Source organism: Protopterus annectens, chromosome 1.part2 (assembly GCF_019279795.1).
Source record: "Protopterus annectens isolate FY-2018-M chromosome 1.part2, PAN1.0, whole genome shotgun sequence".
Lineage (NCBI taxonomy): Eukaryota > Metazoa > Chordata > Ceratodontiformes > Protopteridae > Protopterus > Protopterus annectens.
In genome coordinates, this window is record NC_056727.1 from 540,845,001 (window position 1) to 540,870,814 (window position 25,814).

Here is a 25,814-nt window from a genome sequence, read left to right on the forward strand (position 1 = left end):
GATGGGGCTTAACTCCTGTTTAATGATGCAAGGAGCAGCCCCACCAGGGCCTTCTTAAGACTTTGTTAATTTGGGCTGTTTTCCCTAATTATATTAGGTTTTGTCTTTATTTTTTTTTAACTACACAGTTGATAGTTACATATTCTTTACTGCTCATTTCCTTTTGTTTTTTGTTCTGGTATAATCCACTGTTGTACTATTGCACACCAATTACTATGTAAAAACCTTACTGTGAATTAATTTTATGTAAATACATTGGAGCTTTTCTCCTTGGCTCTCCACTGAAAATGGGTTTCTGACTCAGTTGGACCAACTTGGTTAACAAATGTCAAATAAAACAAAATAAATAAGCTAAAATATAATATTATTTGCCTGGAATTTCATTCTGCAGAATGGTGGGAACTCCTGACAAACTCATTCAGTGTTTTGGAAATTTCACCAGTATTAGACATCCATAGCATTAGGACTTCTGTTAATACATCTCTCATGTTCACATCTGAGTATGAAATTAGTTTGGATCGAGACAATCTGCTGTTCTTCGGGCACCTTAATTAACACTATGTCAGTATATATATTTCATCAGGAGTGAGAAAAACTGCAATTATATGTACACGCTGCCATACTTTGTGTATATCATGTTAACAGATGACTGTTATTTCTTAGTTTTCTAATGCAAGTAAAGAAGGATTTGTGTTTATCTTTTAATTCAGTAGCTAATCTTCAGTCATGGATTGCTTTACTTGTCTTTACGTTGTTTTTCATTTTCTTGGTAATATTTTTATACTATCCTCATTTTGAGAAATGTCACCTTGTACATTTTTTGTCTCTTTCTTTAAAGCTTGTTTATGTCTGTTGACCACCAGGGGGTTCAGAAGGACAAAGTGAGACCCCCTTTAGAAATGCAATACATAATTTAGTAAAACATACCAATTCCATTGACTGCACTGGAAGAAATGTTCAAAGGGTTAAGCTGAACTATTTTTATGTATATGTTGTGTGATGGAAATGTGGGAGGTAAATACAAAGTTTTTTGGGTAGTTAGTCATGCAAATAACTTTCTGTGTAGGGAGTGTACCTTGTAGTAGCTGTATAGCTTTGCAGAATTGTGTCCTGGTTTTTAAATTGGCAACTTGACATAAGGTTGGACCACATGGAAACATCGTAGCAAAGCTTGTAGAAACCTTTACAGCCATAACTGGATACATTGCAAGCTGTGGTTTCACTATGAAAATGTAACAACTTTTCAGGCATAACTTTGAAACATTGTAGCACAGTATCTAAAAGAAAGAAATAGTGCCTATTTTTCATATTGTTTTATAATTATTACAACTATGAATCATTACTTTCAACAACTTTTGCTGTGTTAGTATACCTGAAAACATCAATGCAATGTGCTTACCAGACAGTTTATTTAAACTGTATGATGTCCCATTTTGGAGAAATTTCAAGAGGCTGGGCACAGTGTGCATATTAAAGTAAAGGACTCTTGCATAATTACTATGAATTTATTGACATGGCTTGTTGCCATTGGAAGCAGTGCATATATGTATGTGATCAACAACTGGAAATAGATTACTGCAATCAGTGTTTATTTCACTATCTTTATAAACAGGCATCAGAGATGTACAGAGACAGGGTTGCAACTAAGAATTTGGGGGCCTTTTGGCACATACTGAGTTGGGTCCCCCCTTGCCTGCCAAATACTCCATAAGCTTAATAATAACATATAAAGTTATGACCTAATAAATGGCGAGAATTCTTTGAAACATAATTACTTTAATACTGAATCAAAGGAGTATTTGTTTCGGTGGAAACACCAATATAGTTGTATACCGTACTAAAATAAATCGTATGTAAAAATAAATAAAACCTCACACAGGATACCGTTGATACTTGTAGCTCTGCAGTTCCCATGGTAAGCTGTAATGCTCTCATACACTAACAGTGGTCACTTTGGCCCACTTCCACAGTATACAGACAAAAATATAGAGAGCTGTTAAAATAAAAGAAATAGAGTTCTTTATTGTGGTCAAGATTGTTTCACTTTGATCACAGCAGATCGGGTAGGTTGCCCTCTAAATTTGGTACATTAGTGGCCTTACTTGCTGGAGTCCTGACGGAGCTAAATCTCTTTGCTAGGATGTCAGTGACCCCTGCGGAGTAGAACTGACCGTGCCACCAAATTCTACTGCACTACAATAGTACTTGCTGTTTAGTTATGTAACATTTCTTTTTCCTTACATATTTTCAAGGTTAAGCTCATCAGAGCACTTGTTTCAGTAGAACCATAAACATAGCTGCACACTGTGCTAATCCAAACTGTACAAATTTTATAGATGTACATCCCTACGGTTTTATTTGCTGATCCCGGTGTACGTTGTATACACCATATGTATGGATCTGACAAAGTGTAATATATTTAATCTTATTGCATTTATGACTGGTATTAAGATTTTTTTCTGTTTGCCGATTTCATTTTGTATTGCCTAATGAGTTTAATTTTAGTAGGATCAGAAATGTTCAAGACAAAGAAAGTCACTTTATTACAGTAAAATTAGAGAATACATATAAAACAACATAGTATAACTTAAATAAAGCAATCCATCATAGTACATCAAGAAATAACAGAATGAATACATCACTGATAAAGTTAAAACCTTGCCAACACTTCAACTGGAAAGCCCCGCTTCAGCCAGGCAGGTGTCTCTATTGGGAAACTGCAGGTGTCTCTATTGGGAAACTGCTTGGGAAGTGCATCCACTCCACAGTTGAGGCTTCTATCTGATTGAGCAGAAAGTCCCATCTTTTATATGCCTATGTTTGTTGATGCACATAGGATTAGCAAAGATTATGCTGAAACAAAACACAGCCATTGGCCGGATGCCCAGGAATGTTCTAAGTAAGCCTGCTAGTTCTGTAGTTAACTGAAAACTACAAAGAATGTGCAAAACAAGTTACCTGCCGGGCCTCAGGGTCACAAAGCTTGTGCATAAACAAGAAGGAATGTGAAAAACAAGTCATAAGTGATCTCATTCCCATAGTTACATACAAAAATAGGGGAAAATGCAGCATAAGGTATATTAATCCTTTACTATATCAATTTTACTATACCAAGTCAGCAGTTAGTTCACTTACACTCAAGGTAGACCATTTGTATCACATTCATATCACACACTTCTTGAATTTATTGTACATTTTTCATTTATAAACTGCTTTGCTAAAGTACTGTGACAAACTGAGCATCAAAAGGGAAATTGGCTTTGCTTAAAATGGCCCGCAATGGCAGACAACCCAGTACTTACCTATGAACATGTAAAAGTCAGGACTCAAGGAATCCTCTTCCACAGAACCATAGTCCAAAGGAGAGGTAATCTGTGAGGAGTGGGCCAAGGACTAATCCCCTGAATCCACTTCCTCATCTAAAGAATCAGACTCCCTAGTCCTTTTGGAACAAAAAGCAACAGCAGATACTCCCGGAGGTGGTCTTAAGACCATCAAGGCATTAAACAGGCCCTGGGTAAAATCCTGCCACTCCTTCTGAGGATCCTTAGCAACGAGAGGAAAGTGTTTAGTTTTGAGTTTCTTTAGTGGGACATCTGCTTTAACCATCCTAGGAGTTCCTGAACCATGCCTAGTCTCTGTAAGGGTACCAGGGACCTCTTCCTTAACTGGAATCTGGGGAATGCCACTAGGCCTTTCAGAAATGATCAGACATGGTTCCTCTTTAACATCTGCATCAGCATTTGCATTTCCCGAGAGGATTTCCAAGAAGCGGGATCTAAGCTGGTCTCCAACTGGGCCATGGCAGAGGAAACTGTTACAGGCACTGGATGGTCTTCAGGGTCTTCACTCACCTCAAGACAGAAATTCTGCGAAGGCTGGAAAGCAGCACACTCAGACAAGAGACTTTTTGGCTTTTTTAAGAGACAGCTCAGGGAGGGATTTGGGCAGGACAGCCTGGGCCAGAAGTTTGAGATGCTAGTTCTCAAGATAACTGGATAAAGAGGAGAGACAGCTTTGAAGTGTTTTGGGAACAAAAGCCTGACAAACGGTACATTTGGGGTATGATCTTGTGATGCACCTTTGCAGAATAAACACTGTTCGTGACAGTCTTTATGGGGAATCTGCCACCCCACACACACACTGACATTTTCCCTTCCTGGATGACATGAACCGTAAGTACACAAGTAAAGGAAGAAAAAGAAGGAACCCCAACGGGGCACTTCTAGGTCAATGGCTCGGTAGGAACCAGCTAAGCAAAGGGCATTTGGACAGACATTCAACTGTGCCATTCAGACTGGAAGCAAAGAAGTTCTGAGTATGGAGTATACGTATGTCACCTTTAGGCCCTATGCCTGCACAGACAGCACATGCCTGAGGAGGATGCAAAGGCTTTGGTATGCTGTCCAGACTACCTTTGGCAGGAGATCCCACAAGTTATAAATATTGAAATAGCGATAAGGACATCTTCCCAATCAAACCAAAAAATAAATAGACAAATGTTTCAGTGATGTCTGTTCTGCCTAACTGGTATTTAACACTTGGTAAATCTTAAATTTTAGTTTTAATATTTAGTAAACCTTTGATATGTAACCTGCAATAAACAATGAAAAATAAAGTGAGTGACTGCTAGCATACATTACTTTCAATCATATGTCTGCCTAAATCAGAGAGCTGCATTTACATATACAAAGTTTTTGACATATCCACACACACAATTTAAAATTCTAAGAAAATTTATTCAAAATGAAGCATATATCTTTACATAATTTAGAATGCTTGTAGATCAATAATTACCATAAATGTTTCTGCACATCATCTGCAAAGCACAAATTTCACTTTATAAACAAAAATTAAAATGGAAGCATACTTACTGTGAGAAAACCAGCACTTTCCTGTTTTTCAGCTTTAGACTCATGTGGCACTGCTTCCTGAAAGGCCATAATATCATTTTTAATGCATAAATTGTTTTCTTCTGGAGTCTCTACTACTAGTTTCTGGGGCTTCAAGTTGGCATCAACCATTGTAATGCTGGTGGCTGTAACAGCACTTTTAATGTAGGTAATGTTTTCTTCAGTTTCATTCAGAATTTTTTCTTCTTCTGTCTTAAGTTGTTGAATGAGTTTCTTTTCCTTTTCATGGAGAAACTGATGCAGTTTTGCAAACTCTTGTATAATGTATTGTTGCAAACTACAACCATCTACCTAAGAAACAAGAGGGAAAAGAAAATAAAAAGAAATGAAGCTACACACACACAATATATATATCTATATATCTATATCTATACATACACACATATATATATATACACACATATATATATATATATATATATATATATATATATATATATATATATACACATACACACACACACACACACACACACACACACACACACACACACACATCTATATCTATGGCTCTATGACATTTCGCCGAAAAATTTCTGATATGGGGTCCAAATCGTCGAAAATCCATTTTGCTGAAAATATTACCGACAGTGTATCTGCCCTTTTCCCCCACTGTAGTGCAATCTCGGAGTGAGAAAATTAAAGAAGGGTGGTGTGGGGGGGGGGGCGTAGCCCCCTACCTACTCAGGTTAGGAACTACTTACTTACCCTTTTCATAGGGACTGCTCAATTTAAAACAATACTAGACAATATTAAACTGTGGGGGGCTATGCCCCCCACACCCCCCCTTGTGGGTTGCTGTGCCCCCCCACTTTAATATTCTCACTCCGAGATTACACTACAGTGGGGGCAAAGGGCAGATACACTGTCAGTACTATTTTCGGCGATTTGGACCCTAAGTCAGACATTTTCGGCAAAATAACACTGATTATATGCGTGTGTGTGTGTGTGTGTGTGTGTGTATATATATATATATATATATATATATATATATATATATATATATATATATATATATATATATATATATATATATGGGTCCCCTACTATTTACCGAAACGATTCCGACACATAAATCACCGACACCAAACGACCGACAACAAAAAGTACCGACAACGCAAAACACCGAACACCATAACACCGACACACTACACGTAAACAACACAGTACACTACAGGACATATCCACTAGCCCTAACCCAAACCCTAACCCTAAGGTCCGACACTACCAAGACACTCCCTACCTGCACCCTAACCCTAACTCACTTACCCACCCCTAACCCCAAGCTCGACACTATCGCACACTCTCCCTACCTGCACCCTAACCCTAACTCACTTACCCACCCCTAACCCCAAGCTCGACACTAGACACCTCCCTACCTGCACCCTAACCCTAACTCACTTACCCACTAACCCCAAGCTCCGACACTACGACACTCACCTATCACACACCCTAACCCTACATCCCTCACTATTGCACACTTACCTGTCCGCTCCCTACTCCTAAATCCCTCACTATCGCATACTTACCAGGTCGCTACACATTCCCTTTGTCGGTCTTCCGGCTGTCGGGATTCCAGCGTGTCGGTCAACTGCGTTGTCGGTCCTTTCGCTCCTCTTCCGCGTGTCGTAATCGGCTTGGTAAATAGTAGGGGACCCATATATATATATATATATATATATATATATATATATATATATATATATATATAGGGAGAGAGAGAGTGAGTGTGTATATTTTACACTTATCTTACAGGATATAATAAGAGGAGGCCATCCCACTAGTACAGAGGTAGGACAAGGGCATTTGTCTGCAACATTGATGACCTGACATGAAGACTGAGCCCAGACCAGTTACCAGCAAACATTCAGCCATATCCATTTTACATCCCCTGTCACTGATGTAAGAAATGTGTAAACCAGAAAGGGGGCCCTAAGGCGGTGCCATGTGGAACACCACTAGTAATATTACTTAATGTGGAAGATGTACTAGCAACCCTTGGTGTCTGTGTCTCACCAGAGAGACACTGAGCTATACCATGGGCAATACAGGGTTTAATGTACAGATGGATGAGCTTTTTGATTACAGATGAATCTGTGACTGTATGAAAGACTTTAACCAGGACCAGAATGTAAGACTGACCAATTTCCTTGACTTCAGTAACCTTATAAAAGAAATGAACAAAGCTGAAGAGAGACAGATTCCACCTTTAACACAGCCAAAATTATTTGGATTGATGAACTGAAGATTTTGTATGTTTTTAAGTTCAATTATGACATGCTTATCCATGATTTTAAAGGTGGAACCAGAGACGTACATCAGAGGACCCAGCCATATTTAGTGATATTACTGTTTCAGGTCCTCAAACATCTGGTATGTACCAAGTGGGCAGGCTAAGAATAAACTGCCTCATAAAGGGTTAGTAGACAAGATACACTGGCTGAACTCATGGAAGCAGCATTCTTAGTTTTAGACAATGCAGACAAGATCTAGTTATGACAGATTGTGGGAGGAGGAGTAGCTTGGTGGGTAGAGGTGGGGGGCAGATGATGCGACTAGGTGGGATAAAACTGGAAATGAATTTGTCAGCTATAATGTTAATGATGGCCTCATGTTCAGAATACGGTATCATTAACTAGCAGCTACAAGCAATATTGATTATTACATCTCAAGTTTTCTGATATAACTAAGGTTTTATGTTTTTTTTTATGTGGCTTAGGAAAGGGTCAGAATGTAGGCTAATGCTTTCTGATGGAGCACTTGAAATACTTGTAAACCCCTTTTAGCTCCATACAAGGCAAGTAGGTTTCCTCATTTTTGTGTTCTACCTCAATATTTTTTCCCTGAATTTCCTTTTGTGTGTGGTGTGTAGTGACATTAAAAATCTGAAAAATAAGCAGCAGCTTTGACAAGGGGTTCAGGAGACTGTCCATTTTTAAATTTCATTAGGTCATAAGAAAACAATACAAGATTGACTTTTTGGTACTTTCCAAATGTAGGAGAACAGGAAGCTTACAGAATATTTTACTTATTTATTTTTAATTTTATCGTTTGTTCACCAGGTTAGTCTTACTAGGCTAGGAGCCTTTTTTCAGGGGAGACTCAAGTTTGTATTTATACTACCAGGGACAATTTAGACAAGGCATCAGTGGACTTCCCCTACTAGTAGATTATGGGGACGCTATTGTTGGTGGTGCTTTCAACTTCCTGCTTCTGTTCCGGGTGCATAGGCAGCTCAGAGAAAGTGGAGATATGGTGTGTGTGCGCAAGAAGATGATACTTGCAGACGAGAAGTAGAAGGCAAATGTGGAGATAACTGAGCCTTTACAAAAAAGGCAGTTAAGTGAAGTGCAAGAATCAGAGAGGTTGTCCGCAATGAAGGAGAAGGGAGGAACGAACAACATAAAGGCGTGGAATATTGTTGGAGTGGTACCAGACTTGGAACATTTATTTCAGAAGTTGTTCAAGGAAGATGAGGAGAGCCAGCAGGGATGTATTATTACAACAATTTAATCTGGAGGGTTGTGGGATGTTTATTTGAAAGAAATGATTAACCAGACTGAACCGAAAAGTGAAGCGGCGGTGTCATGGGGTGAAGTTATGGAAAAGGTACAAGAGGAGGTTGCTGAGAACACATAAGAAAAAAAGAGGGAGAAATAACAATGGAAGAAGTGAAGGAAGTGAAGATGAAATTCATCATAACATTGGATCTATATTTTCTGAACGAAAGTTCAAAATGTTGATCGCTAGAAACAGTGAAAATGCCGATAATCAAGGTCTGTTTTGTGAGATCGCGGTATAGTGATCGGGAAATTTGCCCTTTCTTCACTGTAGTAGCCATTTCGGAGTCGATATATATAATTATTGGGGGGCGCAGCCCCCCAGAATACAGGATTCGATTATTGGCATTTTTGCTGTTTCCAGTGATCGACACTTTGAACTTATGTTCAAATATAGACCCGGTTAATCAGCAAGAAAGAGAAAAGACTTGAAAGGTATGAAATCTGGGACACTGTAATTGCACCACTAAGTGTTTCACCCAAGGACGCAACAGCCTTTATTCTTATTACTAAAAAAACACACAGTGATATATTCTTTAAAACAGGACAGTCTATGGAGATTTTTTTAGAATGGTATGAAAAAAAGAAACTGTAAACCTTGGAGTGAATAGGTCATACAGGCATTTCACAGAAAAAGAGTTATGCTACAATTAAGAACAGAAGTTGAAAAAGAGGAATTGAAAGAATATATAAGGACTCTATATGCATCTTCAGGATTGCATGGACTGTGCTATCCCAAATAAAACCAAGACTCCTTCCTCAAGCAAGAAGAAACCAGTCTGGTGGACTCCGGCCATAAGCAAACTTTACAATAAAAGGAGGAGACTTATACAAAAAAAGGCCAAATCTCAAGTAGAAAAATCATCCCTGATCAGCATTAGTAAGAAATTGAGGGCCCTCATCAAGTCAACTAAAGCTAATTTTGAAAAGAAAGTCGCCAAGGATAACCATAAGGCCTTCTATGGCTACGTCAAAAACCTAAATGGCAACGCTCAGGTCTGTTCTGAGCTAGTACAATATGGAACAAAATACACTGACCCTTCTGACATTGCCAACATCTTGGCTGACAGGTTCAGTGCAAATTCCCCCCCCCCCTCACCACATACAGGGCCTATTACCATTCCAGGGGATTGTGCAAGTCCAATTATTACCGATACGTTGGTTAACAAGGCTCTATCTAAAGCTAAAAACACTGCCTCCATGGGACCAGATGGGGTCCCAGGCTGTGTCATACGCGAACTCCAAAAGGAATTAACCCCACATCTTAATACCCTGTTCAGTCTCAGCCTCTCCACAGGATATGTGCCCATAGAATGGCACATGGCAACAGTGGTCCCGCTACACAAGGGTGGGGCCACAACTGACCCTGGAAACTACCGACCAATAAACCTGACCAGTCTGATCTGTAAGGCTATGGAGCGAATCATTATGGAACTCATAAATGGAGAGATTGGGAACCTCCAGTTGCTGGACCCCACACAGTTCGGCTTAGTCAAGGGCAGAGCATGCCTCCTGAACCTGGTGGATTTCTTTGAGACAGTTACTCAGGCTATAGATAAGGGAAAGTAGGTACACACGGCTTACCTTGACCTTGCTGAAGCATTTGACACCATTCCCCATTCAGGTATTATTGATAAGCTCACCAGCCTGGGTATAAACAGTTACGTCACAAGATGGATCGCAAACTGGCTCTCAGACAGATCCCATAAAGTAAGAGTAGCGGGATCTATGTCCGAATCCAGACCAGTAATGAGTGGTGTGCCTCAGGGCTCTGTCCTGGGGCCACTCCTATTTGGCATATACTTCTCAGAAGTATAGGCAAACACGGAAGGGCTGTGGCTGACTAAGTTTGCAGATGACTGCAAACTGGGTGCTATAACAGAGTCTCCGGCCAACATGGAGATCCTCCAGAAGGGCCTAAATGAGACTGATGCATGGTGTCAAAGCCATGGTCTCAAGCTAAATGCAAAAAAAATGCGTAGTAATCCCCTTTGGAAAAAAACAGAGTACCCACAAACTACAACATAGGAGGTAATCCCCTGAAATCTGAAGAAGAAATAAGGGATCTAGGGACCAAAGTAGATAAGTCAGCTTTCCTTTGATAACCATGTTGCCAAAGTGGTTAGAAAATCCTTCTATGTGTCCCATCTGATCCCGAAAAGGTTTGCATCAAGATCTAAGGATGTAATGGTAGCCCTCTACTCTTCCCTTATCAGACCCATTATTGAGTACAATGCACCAATTGGAATGTACTTGGCTAGACATCTCCAGCAGCTGGAGAGGCCACAGAGGTACCTAACCAAGAGGATTACTGGCCTCAAACAGTTGCCCTATGCAGCACGATTGAAAAAGCTAAGACTGTTCTCTGTTGCATACCGCTTTCTCAGAGGTGATCACTGTCTAATGTACAGAGCCATGTCCAACCCAGAATTGTTGAACATTCTCCATCTTAGCAAAACCAAATCTACTCGAGCTACACGCTCTAGGGATATAAACCTCAACACAACAATGAATAGAACATGCTGGAGGGACAGATTCCCTTCGCAGAGACTTCCCTTACTATGAAACAGGGTCCCGATCTACATAAAAGACAGAGCCCCTCACTATCACTCTTCAAGAGGAACCTTGATGAGTGGATGGGAAACAGAAAGTTCACACCGGGGATCACACCAACAGCACTACTAGATAGGGGCCAAGGGTACTAGCTGCTAGTACAAGGGTCTAGGGAACTACTAAAGGGGCGGTGAATACCGCACAACGTGGCTGGGCTAATATATGCCTTCGGGTCGATAGCCCAGTACCAACCTATGAACCTATGTGAAGATGTGATGAACACAACAAAAATATATAATGACAGAAGTTTACGGACTGGGGTTTCAGAATGTGGGATTATTTTGAAAATGGAAAGTAATAATGCTGTACATATTCAGAGTGTGATTAATGTTAACGGTAACAGAAGATTTGTTAAATACAGAGGGCGACCAAAAATATGCTTTTTCTGTGGAAAATAAATACACGATTAATGAAGGTGACAAATGAAAATGTTTTTATTTGTGGTAAAACAGGGCATGAAGCAAGAAAATGAAATGAAATGTAAAAAATATTTAAAAGAATGGGACATACATGGGTGGATTGTGAAGAAAACATAGAAGTTGCAGAAAGAACGTACACAGGATCTGGTATATGAAATAGATAAAACTATAGAAAAGGAACAAGAAAGACAGGTTAGTATACAGGAAAGAAATAAAGATATAACAATGAGGGAAAAGATGGGGAAAGAGAAGAAGAGGTGCCTGATGTGAGCAAAGAGGAATATGTAAACTGGCAAGTAGCAAGATGAAATAAATAATGTAAGACTAATTCTAAATGGATGGTTACGTGAGGAAATTAAAATAGGGTGTGGAGTAATGGAAGAATTCCCATTGAGCAGCATTATATGTGCTCTAGTTATAAATGGAATTGTCAATAAAATGAACAGAATGTCAAATATGGAAGACTAAGATAACGGAGGAAATATGATTACCAATAATAGATACAAAGGCAGATGATATAGCATTAATTACTAAGAATACAGAATGTATGGAAGATAATCAGAATGTTAAATTCTTAAAGCTACTTGGTTTATGTGTAAGTAAGGCTAAAACTAAAGGCTTGAGATTCATGGGAAATATAGAAGACGTACAGTTTAATGTAGAGGTTTATATATATATATATATATATATATATATATATATATATATATATACACACACACACACACACACACACACACACATATACATACATACACACACACTAGGAATAGTATTTGGATGAAATGATCATAAGAAAAAACAATGGGAATTTTTTTCTGGAATTAACAGATATATGCACATTTTGGAAGTCATATAAATTGTCATACAAGAACAAAACTTGTATTTGATTAATTCTATTCTATTATTAAGTTAGCCTATGTAGCAAGTATTTATATGATATGATTTCAACTAATTATGAAAAAGAGAATGTCCATTGCATGTTTGTTCATATGGGAGTCTAGACTGAATCCAGTTAGAAGGGGGATTTTGTATGGAAAGGAAAAAGAAGGGAGATTAGGGTTAATTCACCAATTTTTTACGAGGCTTCATTGAATTCTATAGGGCCTAAGTAAGTTATAAAAAAGAGAATAGGAATTTGAAAGAATACATTTTGTATACTAAATGCAAGTGTTTTGTGGAAAATGGAAAGTTATATAAATGAAGATATGAAGGAGTATCAAAACAAAATATTCTTATGGAAACTGAATGTGAACATTGTTGGAAAAATAGGAAAGAATGCTATTTAAATATTATGAAAGAACATTATCTTATTTTTCCTTGGAAACATTTAGAGAGAGAAAAAAGAATGCTATTAAAATGAGATTTATGTAGTGTAAGAAAATATATGAATATAAAGATCTTTTTTGTGGAGATTACCAGTAGCTAAACTACCTGTTAAAGCTAACATACCTTACAAAAGAAAACAAGAAAGGATATGTATTCATTGCGGGGCACTTGAAAAAACAGAACATGTGTTTTTAAAATGTTCTAGAGTAAATAAGTTATGGGAAGAAATATGTAAAAAAATGCCAAGGTTTTGAAAAGGTTAAACACTTAAAACATGGACATGTTTGAATATGGATATTCTGGTAACAAAAAAAACAAACAAAAAAAACAAAATGAAATTAAAAAAAAAATTATAAAATATTTTATAATCTTTAGACATTACAAAAGTTTAATGGAAAAAGGATGGAGGGAATGTTTAATAATATCAAACTGTTTTGTATTGTACAAAGGTGTAGCCCTTACTCGTCATTGTTGCAAGTGGGCCCACTCAGGAAGAGCACTTCCTGTTTCTGTTCCAGTTTCACAGATGGCCCAGAGAAACAGGGAGTCACAGATGGATGGAGTAGTAAGCAAATACTGAGACAGAAGAATGTGTGCAGGATTCTGAGGAAATGTTTCAAAGATATCTGTTTGATGGAGATGAGTCAGCAAATGATGGATGTATAGCTACAACCCTCCATTTGGGAGGGTTGCGGGGTGATTTACTTAAAGAAATGGTGGTGCAGAGTGTGCCAGAAAATGGAGATGTTTCCTGTGGAGACATTATGGAGAAAATACCGAAGGAGGATGCAGAGACAATCATGAAGAACAGAGGTAAGATATAAAAGAAAACATATGGAGAGAAAATAAAAGAAGGCAAAAATTGAGAAGCAAAAAAGAAGTCCGTGGTTTAATACACATGATCTAGATGTAATTATATTAGAAGACACTAGAATTTTTAACAAATTAAGAAATATTGCAAACAAAGAAACCATGGGGAGGAATGAATCTGGAAAATGAGAGACGTTCTGAAAACAGTAAAGATATAAGATGCAAGTTTAGCAAAAAATGGAAAAATTAACCACTGTAGATTTAAAATGAAAAGAACAAGTATATAGAATTAATAACATTATATGCTTACACCAGTTATAAAGAAAGGGAAATCTTATTTAATCAGATTTTAGACTATGTAGAGATAAATATGAATATTATAACAAGACACATTATGATTTAAGAGGCAAGCGTAAAAAGAAAGGAAGTGGAAAAATGTTAGGTAAGATGTGGTAAGTTAAAACTTTGGTAAAAAAATTCATGGACTTGAAAGGGGTATGTATAGAACTGAAACGGATTATTTTATAGTATAAAAAGGTTTAATTATAGGAGAAAGGGAAGTAGATGAAAGGATTTCTAATTATCTTGCAAGATTACTAGAGATGAATAAAAACAAGGAATACATAAAAAATAGGAAAAGGGATAAAAGGATAAATGAGAAAGCATGGAATGAGGAAGGAATACATAAAAATAGGTAAAGGGATAAAAGGATAAATGAGAAAGCATGGAATGAGGAAGGAAAGAGATTAGTAATACAGTTATATGAAGATCGTATTACAATGAGAACATTTTATAAAAACTGGTCTGTATGGTGGATGATATTTAAGGAAAAGTATACATTTTTTTTTATTTTATTTATTTTTTTACAGTGCCAATATGATGTGAGAAAGAAAAATATAAAAGAACAGTGTATTAGAAGATTTAGAACTTAATGGTAGAAATTACTTTGACAAAGAAAAAGAATTATATGAAAGAAATAAAATACAAGTGTTATTATATAGGCAAAGATATTTTACAAGAACAAAGAAAAGCATCAGTTTACTTAAGCAGATTAGTAAAGGAAGATGTTAGTGTAATGAGAAATAAAAAAATGTAAAATGAAAAATAGAAAGAACTTGGGAAGAGATTATAAAATAGTGCAGTACAATATATACAAGAAATGTTTTATGAAAAAAAAGAAGGCACTGATAAAATGACATAGAAAGTAAAAAGGTTAACAGAAAAAGATAATAAATAGTTGAAAAAGGAGATTTCTTTAAATGAGCTAGACAAACTATATTAGGACAAGTAAATATAAATTTGCCTGCAGGACCAGGACTAGGGTATGAAATATATAATATATTTAAATAATTGGCAAAAATATATATTTTTAAAGATTTTGAATGAATGGCTAAATGAAGGTTTTATCCATAAGAATTATGGAGTGGAATACTTAGATTCATATGGAAGAACGAAGATAGAAGATGATTAAAAAAGTTCAGACTGATAGTATTTAATAATAATGATTATACAACCTTTAGGTAAATACAAAAGAGATTTGAAACCAAAATGGAAAATATTATGGAAGATAGTACAAAGGGGAAGGGGTGGCCACTGTGGTGCAGCGGTTAGCATTGATGCCTCACAGCAAGAGATTCTCCGGTTCGATCCTCGGCTGGGGTGCCTTCTGTGTGGAGTCTGCATGTCCTCCCTGTGGTCATGTGGGTTTCCTCCAGGTGCTCCGGTTTCCTCCCACATCCTAAAGACATGCTGTAGGTGGATTGGACACTCTAAATTGGCCCTAGGTGTGAGTGTGTGCATGTGTGTGCCTTCTGTGGGAGATTGGGCGCCGGGCTGGCAACTCGACACCGTAAAACTCCACTGCCAATCATGAGCAGACAGGTGATCTGCTGTGGCAACTCCTAACCGAGAAAAGCCAAAAGAAGAAGAAGAAGTACAAAGGAGAAGAGTTGTCAAGAATTATTAATGATAGAGAAAATTCTGGATGATATTATGAACAGAAAAGCAGCACTGAAAATCATGAAAGGAGACCTTAATAAGATATTTGACATAACTAGACATAAAATCATGTAGGGAATAAAGAAAGAATATAATATAAGTGAGAAAGTTAAGGAATTATGTAGGTCAGTGTATATAAATAATAAAGTAAAAGTACCTGTAAAATGTTTGGTTAAGCCAAGAGGTACATATGAAGAGTCATGTAAGACAGGGATGTCCAATGAGTTGTATGCTCTTTGCATTATTTATGAATGTGATAGTATGTGAAATAAATTACAAAATGAAGAAGGCAGCTATAGAACACCTGAAGCATTAAGAATTCTGGTTCTGTTAACACATGCAGATGACAGAATAATTACAAAAAAGAAAATTTGGATAAAGTACGTAATAATTTACACAAATGAGTGTCTATGGTAATAGGGTAGCTTTAAACAAAGAGAAAAGTAAAGGTTTAGTTGATGTAATAAAGATATGGAGTATATATTTCACATTGAATGAAATTTCCGTGTTTGGTATCAAATCTGGAAATAAAGATACAAGTAGAATTCAACGGGGAAAAAAACAGTAAAAGAAATAAAATAAAACTGTCTTTTCTGGGGAACATAAATTATTATTCGGAAAAAAAGGCTTATTTAACAAATTCACTAAAAAGTCTTTTGGCTTTTCCTGGTTAGGGGTCGTGACAGTGGATCAGCTAATGATTGGCAGTGGATTTTTATGGTGTCGAGTTGCCAGACTGACGCCCAACCTTCAAGGAACACCCACATATGCACACACCTACCTGCATGTCTAAGGTTCACTCAACCACGGAGAGGACATGCAGACTCTGCACAGAAGGCACTCCAGCCAAGAATCGAAATGGAGAACCTCTTGCTGTGAGGTGACAACGCTAACCGCTTCACCACCGCAGCAAATAGTATACTTAGTAAGTGTATTATGTTGCCAACAGTATTTGAAAAGGAATTATTTCAGATATTTTTTTTATTTATATGGGGTTCTAGATTAAACCCAGTAAAAAGAGGAGTTTTGTATGTAAATAAACGAGGAAGAGGTTTAGGGTAAATTAATCCAGCACTATATGCTGCTTCATTAAATTTGTATAAAGAGTCAAAAGTGGATAAATAAAAAGGATGAGAGATTAGTAGCAAAACTGTATAAATATAAGTATGTCAAATTTAGGGATATGGTGAACAGTAAAAGAGAAAATAGTGTACACAAGTAGAAATAAAATTTTACCAAGAAAAATATTTTTGTGCAAAACAAATATTGATGCTAAACAAAAAGATAGAAAAGTATGACACATTAATACAATGGTAAACATTGCTGTGTAAAGCCACAGGAAAATCTATCAGATAAAAGAATAAAGGTATAAAATAAGAAGCAAACAGCATAATCAGAAAGTAGAATGTCAAGATTTTTTGTGGAGGCTGGAAATAGGTAAATTGCCAGTAAAAGGAAATATGCTTTATAAAAAGAAATGTGATAGAATATGTTAACTATACAATGTGATTTTGAAAGAGTAAAACGTTATGGAGAAAACAATGTAAAGCTTTTTTGAAGATAAAAACAGAAGTGGATAAAATAAACATGGACGTAATTAAATATGGATACTATAAGAATAAATTAAAGAATATGTAAAAAGAATAGAAAAAATATTTTATGCAATATGGAATGAAAGAATAGATTAACTTTTGTTTAATGGTAAAGGGTTCTAACAGGATACAATTTTAGTATGATTGTAAAGGAAATTATGGATATGTGTAAACAGATTTGTACATCTGTATATTTTAATATTTGTAAATATGTAAATATTTTGTAAATAAGAGGTGGTTTTGTATATAAATAAAGGACCCCTACTCTTTTTTATAGGTGCTGTGGGATTTTTTACATCCACCTGAGCTACCACCAACTGAAGCAAATGGGACCATAGCATCTCATCCGAAAGATGGCACACACGGGGTATAGCACCCCCTTATGATGCACTGCAGTGTCATGAAATGAACCTACAGCCCCCTGCACCTAAGGCAAGTGTGCTACCTGATGTACCACTAACACTGCATAGAATATTTCTTAAGGCTTCAGCTTTACCCATCTCGAACAGATGTATGGAGAACTCTATCATGTCTCTCTGCAGCTCTCTCAAGTTGGAGCACCTAAGATTATTTAAACTTATAATGGCAACCATCAGACTACAAATGCATTTAGAGTAGAGATAGCCAACAGCCCTAGTCACATCAAATTCTGGCTCCCCAGAAACAGATTACTGTCACTCTTCTTGTCCGGCCTGGTACAGGTAGAAACTTTGCTGCTAACTAGAGAGTCACAGATAGCTAGGACCTTCCCATGGGATATTGTAGCTTTAGAAGTCTGATGGATGTAGGTTTGCAGAACTGGTGAAAGGCTTGTTTGTGAGTTGTCTAGAAGGCTTAGGAAATAACTTCAGGGCATGCTGCTTTAGTACTGGAATGCTGTACAGTACAGGTACAATGTTTACCAACAATAGGAGGTAGTCAGAAATCCAACTCAAATTTGAGAAAATATCTGCATCTCTCAAATTATGCCTATGTTAGCTTAGAGAAAGGGATTGTTGGTAAACATGCAGAATCTGCTATACTGCTTCAAGGTGCCAACAGCAAGTAGGCTGGCCATTAAAGGAGCTAGATCTGGCTGTGTGCCTATGGTGCAGTAAAAGGCAAGGGAATAAATGGTTATACAATCATTGAGTGGGGTAGGAGATAGGTAGGACTGAGACAAGTAGGAAATAGTTTATTTTATTTTTTATTTTACATTTGTTTACCGGGCTAGTCCAACTGGATAGATTTCCATTTTCAGCAGAGGCCCAGGGAGAAAAGCTCCACATTGAAGTTAATACAAAACAAATCATTTACATAAAGAAAGTATGTAGTTAGTAAAATACAAACAGAGATATGGTTCAATCTAGACTATACTAATTGAAAATATATACTAGGAAGGACACTTACTCTAATTCTATTTACAGTATAAGATAGGGGAGTTTAGAAAACATTCATGAATATACTTGATTCAGTAAATATATACACATGCACAGTTCAATATTAATTAATATCAGAGGCTAGTTAACAAGGGAGATTTAGAGATTAGCTTATCAAGAGGAGTGAGTAGAGAGAGGTAAAATAGGGTATTAAAAGAAGAGTAATTAGTAAAATCATAAGATTAGTTGGGATTGATGCATGGGCATAACCAGAGTGTTTTAAGATGTTGTTTTTGTTTAAAGAGGAAGGGTGAAGGAATGGAAGTTAGAGTAGTAGGTAGAAGATTCCAGTATTTACCGATGGTATTGGAGAATAGTGAGTCACCGGCGATGTTGTTAGACTTAGTTAACTTCACAAGAAGTTTGTTGGAGGAGCGTAATGAATTTAGGTTAGAATAGGGAGAAATAAGGTCAGAAAGTATAGGAGTATTTTTTGGTTGGTAAAATATCCTATGAACAAAGATAAGTTGGGAAAGTAACAACTTGTTTTTAAGTTCTAGCCAGTTTAGTAGTTGTAGATTATGACAGTGGTGAGTTCTGAATGGGTTTCCAGTAGCAAATCTAGCAATGCTATTGTATGCATTTGCTAGTTTAGTGAGATTATTTTTCTTTAGGTTAGTGTATATGGGTGAAGCATAAAGAAGAGTGGAAATAAGATGAGAGTGAGCGAGTGTAATTTTGGCCTTTGGAGTTAAAAAGGTTTTAATTCTATAGAAGGAGCAGAGTTTTCTATTTACGGTTTTAATAGTGTTATTAATGTGATTATCAAAAGTGAGGTTATTGTCAATTATAATACCTAACAGCTTAGTGGTAGAGTCAGGGGATATACGTGTGCCATTATTGGATTTAATAGAGAAGTCTATGTGGGGGAACTTACTATTAGGCCTGAAGAGCAGGAGTTTGTTTTTTCTGGCATTCAGAAGGAGACAACGTTTCAAGAACCATGCCTCAACTGTGCTAAATACATTCTGTGTTAGAGTTTGTAGTTCAGAGGAGGTGTTAGCAGAGCATATGAGTGTAGAGTCGTCAGCATATTGAATACATGTAGCTTGAGGTACTGCTACATGTAAGTCATTTATGAATAAAGTAAAGAGGAGAGGTCCTAGGATGGAGCCCTGTGTGACCCCAAGAGAGACTGGCAGAAGGGATGAAAGTGTGTTTTCCCAGAGAACTGCCTGTTGCCTGTTACTAAGGTAGGAAGTGAACCATTGAACAGCTTTGGTATCTAGAGAAAGAGATTCGAGGGTTTTTATGAGCATATTGTGGTTTACCATGTCAAAGGCTTTTGACAGGTCTATAAAGAGTGCTGATGAAAGGATACTATTATTGCGGTTTCTATTGATACACTCGATAAAAGATAGGAGAGCTGTGGTTGTGCTATGAAATGGCCTAAAGCCATGTTGGCAGTTAGCTAGTAAGTTATATTGAGTTAAGTGGTGCATTAGCTGATGGTGAATACATTTCTCCATAATTTTTGCTAGGGGTGATAAGAATGTTATAGGCCTGTAGTTAGAATACTCATTTGAGTTACCTCCTTTATGTAAGGGGATTATGTGGGAGATTTTTCAGATAGCAGGGATGGTTCCTTCATTGATGGTTCGGTTTATAAGGATGGATATGGGATAAGCAACTGCTTCAGCTGCTTTTTGAAGGTATTCAGATGGTAACTGATCAGCAGATGGGGTACAAGGTTTAAGGTTTTGGATGAGTTTTAGGATATAGGTAGTAGAGATGGGTTGTAGTTGGAATGCAGGGAGATTAGCAGATGTACAGGTGGGAAGGTTAGACTTTTCTATTGTGAGGTGACTTGCTAGTGAATTAATGGTGTCAGTGAAAAAGGAATTAAAGGCATTAGCAGTTTGATGTGAGGTATTCTTTTCAGCCCCTAAAGGGGAAGGTGTACTAGAGTGGCCTGGGTGTAGGAATGAATTTAAAGGTTGACCAGAACCTTTTGGGGTTGTCATGGTGAGTTTGCTGTAATTTACAGTAGTAGTTCTTTTTATCTATAAAAAATGGCTTTTTTAGTGCTATTTCTTAACTGTCTAAAGGCTTGTTGGTCTGAGGTAGTTTTTGTAGTTCTCCATTTAGCCCAAGATTTATTCCTAAGTAGTATTTTTTGTCTTGTCTCTTTGGACAGCCAGGGGGCAGGTTTAGATTTAACTCTGATGGATCGTTTTGGAGCATGTTGGTCAAGGATTGATAGGAATTTGGTATTGAAATATTTGATAGCTTCTTCAAGGGTTGGGATTTTTAGAAAATTCCAGTTACAGGCCTTTAGTTCATTTTGGAATAAGAATGGGTTGAAGTGTTTATTGCTACGTGAGATCCTGTAGGTAGGGGTGTAATTAATGTCACTCTTTTGTCTTATGATGTAAGTTAAGGTATGATCACTTACATCATCAGGCAGAGTTCCTACTGTATATGTTTGTTGCCGTTTGTTAGTAAGAATACAATCTAAAATACTTTCTTTGTTGTTGGGTTTATTGATTCTTGTGGGATTATTGATTGTCTGAGTAAAGCCATGAAGATTAATATGTGAGGAAGGATTATTTGTATTGACGAGGACCAATCACAATTAAAAGTCTCCTAATATGATTGTTTCTTGTGGGTAGGTAGAAGATACCCAACTTAGGATATTCTCAATTGTGGCATGATTATTGCCAGGAGGTAGGTAGATACAGATGATATAGATTGATTTATTAGGATTTAGTTGTAGTTTAGAAATAAGGATTTTAGCCTTACTATCTTTTAATGGGTTAAAAGGTTGAGGGGAGATATTTAGTCCATTTTTAAACAGAAGTGCTACTCCTCCACCCTTGCGTTTTATGCGGTCCATTCTCAATATGTCATAGCCAGGGGGAAGTATTGCATTGTCTTTAGTACCAGGTTTTAGCCAAGTTTCAGTAAGACAAAAGATGTCAAAGGAGTGAGTATCAAGGAGGGCATGGAGATGGGCAATCTTATTGTTAATACTTCGGATATTGAGATGTCCGATAAGTAAGGCATTGGAAACAGTGGTTAGTGTTGGGAGGGTAGAGCTTGAGGTATTCTAAGTTATGTCAGTGGAGTTATTAGTTGGTCCTGGGTTGGGGTGGATGTCACCATCGCCAAGGGTTGGAGTTTTTAGTTCTAATGATGATTTGCATGAGAAGTTGGTAAGATATTTTAGTCTCCTTATATCTGCATTGTTGAAGTTAATGTGTGTAAGTCGATGGTATTTAGCTAGTAGGTAGTTGTGGGTACATGTAATGTTTAAATGAGTATGTGTTTGGATAGGATATTGGTTGGCTGTTTGTCTGCGACAGTAACTAAAGTGGTAATAATAAGCTTTTTCATAAGAAGTAAGGAGATAGATCATGGTTAAGCTTAGAAAACAAATGTATATGAATATTAGTTTGGTTAGGATAGTTTTAGATATGAGAGACATATTGCTAAGAAGGGTTATAAAGCCTTAAGGAGATAGAGTTAATAAGTAGAACAAGTTAAAATAAAGGAAAGGTATAGTTTTCCTGAGTGGAGTAGTTAAGTGTATAAGTAAGAGGTAGGTGTTAGGAGAAAAGTAATAGATAAAGTAAGTTAGGAGGGATGAGGTGGAGTTATAATAATTAACAGTTACAAGGGATGGGATGACTCAGGGAGGGGGTGTGGTTAGGGAGGTACAAGAGTTAGAGCACTGGGAGTGGGTGGGATATGGGGGTAGGGTACGGGAGCGAAGCAGGGCAGAACCAGTTAGTAGATTGTGTGGAGCCAATCAGGCCTTCCAGAAAGCTTATCACCGAAATAGGTTAGGGAAATGAGTAGTACTAAACTGATAGAGGAAAGTTAGGGAAGGTGGCAGGAGAAAAAGGTTAAGTTAGACTAGTGTAATAACTGGTGCACACAGCTAGGACTCCAGACTGGTGAGAATGAGATTGGTGGGGGGGATGGGAATAACATGTTAGATGTGGTAGGACAGGTTGACAAATAAAGCAGGCAGGCAGGGCTAACTTTAAAGATGTGCACAACTGCACACCACAACATCACACTAGGAAGTTTAGTGTAAACAGATTTGTACAGCTTTATATTTTTACATTTGTAAATATTTGTAAATATGCAAATATTTATAAATAATATTTTTTTTGTATAATAAATAAAGGACCCCTACTCTTTTCGATAGGTGCCATGGAATTTTGTTTACATCCAGTTGAGCTACCACCAACTGAAGAAGATGTGGCCATGGTTGAACATCTCATCCCAAGGACAGCACACCCATGGGTACAGCACCCCCCCTTATGGTGCACTGCAGTGTCATGAAATGATCTACCTGGTGTGGAAAATGAACCTACCACAGAGCTTCTGTCTGTCAACGCTAGTACTACTAGAAAAAAATTGTAGTAATAAGAATAGTTGTAAAGTGCTAATGGGGAAAACACTGGACAAGTTCATTTAAATTAATTAAAATTTAATTTCAAGAAAAGACTTAAACCATCATGATAAGTGGGTGCCCTTGAGTGGACAAGCACAAGGAAGGATCTCCAATAAGAGGAAGTTATAAGGTGTAAATGAAACATGTGGTGGCAGAGGTGGAGAGCAAAAAAAACTGGGGTAAAAACAAATATAAAAATGAACAAGCAGTAATGCCCTGGGAAGGCAAGTGCTATGGAGGCAGCCCACCTTAAAGTACAGTAGATAAAGTAATAACTTCAAGTAGACTACACAGTAAGAGGTGGTGTGTAAAACATTAGAAACAAATCTACACTAAGATGGCTGTAGCAGTAACTTGGGCTAATGACAGTAACTTAGCTAGCTAAGTTGTCATTAGAATTTCTGTAACTATCTACAAAAATGCTGATACCAATGACAACAGAAAATAAAGTACAGTAAAAGTACACTAAAAAATTAAGCACAGTCAAGTACATTAATTCATGGACAAACTGCTACAGAATAGTACAGGTTATGTGGATAGCAGATAAACATTTGGAAAGGTTGACGTCCAGGAAAAAGTACAGCATTACCTAGGTGCTGGACAACCACTGTGATGGGAAACATATGTGGCATATCCATTGTCCCTGGTAGTGACGATGGTACATATAAGAAAAAGAATGCTTTTGGTTTACTGCCGAATCTGTATGGTACAATAGGTTAACAGAATTTCTCTCCCCTTTTCTCCATCTCTCCTTCAATGCTCAGCAGCTCTGCAGATTACAATGATGATCCACACAATAGTCCTCTTCGTATATGTAGGACATTTGCAGTGTGTTGAGACAGTGGGCTACACAGTAATCAGCAGCACAGTATAACATTCCACCAAAGTACGCCAGTAAGCAGACCTACTGTGGAGCAGCCCAAAAGAGAAATGGCCAGGACAAGCTGGCAACTGCTTCTACCCTTACCAGGTCTAATCTGATCCCAACAGAGGGCCAAGCAAGCAGTTCCTGGGATCACCTCGGTGATACTCAGGAGCAAAATGGCAACAGCAATCATCCCCTCTTCAGTCTACCTGTAATCGCCACTGATTCTAAAGACAACCACAAAGCATTCTATAGCTATGTCAAAAATCTCAATGGCAACACTCAGATCTGCTTTGAGTTACAGCACAATGGTACTAAATATACAGACCCAACTGATCTTGCCAACATCCTGGCAGATAGGTTCAGTGCTAACTTTACCCCTCTCTCGCCCCCTAAAGAGCCCATCTCTATACCGGAAGAATGCAATGTTCCTGTAATCACGGCTGCACAATTAAAAACCACACTCTCCAAAGCCAAGAACACAGCATCCATGGGACCAGACAACATCCCAGACTGCTTTCTACATGAACTACAGAACGAACTGGCACCCCACCTAAGTACCATGTTCAATCATAGCCTCACCTCAGGCTTTGTGCCTGCTGAATGGCGCACAGCAACGGATATCCCACTCCACAAGGGGGGAGCTACCACGGACCCTGGGAACTACCGCCCCATTAGCCTGACGAGCCTGGTCTGCAAAGCCATGGAACATATCATCATGGAACTTATAAACAAAGATATTGGTAATCTTCAAACTCTGGATCCCACCCAGTTTGGGTTTATAAAAGGCAGATCATGTCTCCTAAACCTGACAGACTTCTTTGAAGCAGTCACCAAAGCCATAGACAAGGGTAAGGTGGTTCACACAACCTATCTAGGTCTTGCCAAGGCTTTTGACACCATCCCCCACCACTCTGGAATTATAGATAAACTCACTAAACTAGGTATAAATCCCTATGTCACAAGATGGGTTGCCAACTGGCTCACTGACAGAACCCACACTGTGAAAATAGCAGACTACAACTCCGACTTCAGACCAGTGACAAGTGGAGTACCACAGGGTTCAGTCCTGGGTCCTCCCCTGTTTGGTATCTACTTCTCTGAAGTACAGGCTATCACAGAAAGTCTTTGGCTAACGAAGTTTGCAGATGACTGCAAACTAGGAGCCATAAATCGAAACTCCTAACGATGTGAACATCCTACAAAAGGGCCTCACTGAGACAGATGCCTGGTGTCAAAGCCATGGCCTCAAGCTCAATGCCAAAAAGTGCAGTGTCATCCCCTTTGGTAAAAACTCTGTACCCATGAACTACAACATAGGCAGTAGTATACTTAACACTGAAAGTGTGATAAGAGACCTTGGGACACAGGTGGACAGTAGTCACTCCTTTGATAATCACATCGCCACAGTAGTCAGGAAATCCTTCTACGTAGCACACCTCATCACAAAAGGTTTCTCATCCAGAAAAAGAGGTCATTGTTCCCCTCTACTGATCACTCATTAGACCCATTATAGAGTACAATGCCCCTTTTGGTATGTACCTCACAAGACATCTACAACAATTGGAAAGGCCACAGAAATACCTCAAAAAGAAGATTACCGGCCTCAAACAGATGCCCTATGCAATCAGTCTCAAAAAACTCCAGCTTTACTCCGTCGTATATCGCCAACTCAGAGGTGATCTCTGCCTAACATACAAAGCTATGTCAAACCCAGAGCTGTTGGACATGCTCCACTTAAAGCAATCCCAATCCCTCCGAGCTACACGCCCTAGGGACATAAACCTTGTCACCACATTAAACAGAACATGGCGGAGGGATAGATTCCTGTCCCAGAGACTTCCCATACTCTGGAATAAACTACCTATCTATATCAAACAAAGCTCCTCATT

The 25,814-nt window shown here is 37.9% G+C and overlaps 1 protein-coding gene across 1 annotated transcript in view; it reads right to left on the reverse strand.

Moving 5' to 3' along the window:
• Window positions 1-25,814, reverse strand: part of LOC122792381 (zinc finger protein 99-like) — a 369,449-nt gene that overhangs the window by 288,788 nt on the left and 54,847 nt on the right. The window contains 1 exon segment of the mRNA XM_044060167.1: window positions 4,875-5,204. Coding sequence (XP_043916102.1) covers window positions 4,875-5,204 — 330 coding nt within the window.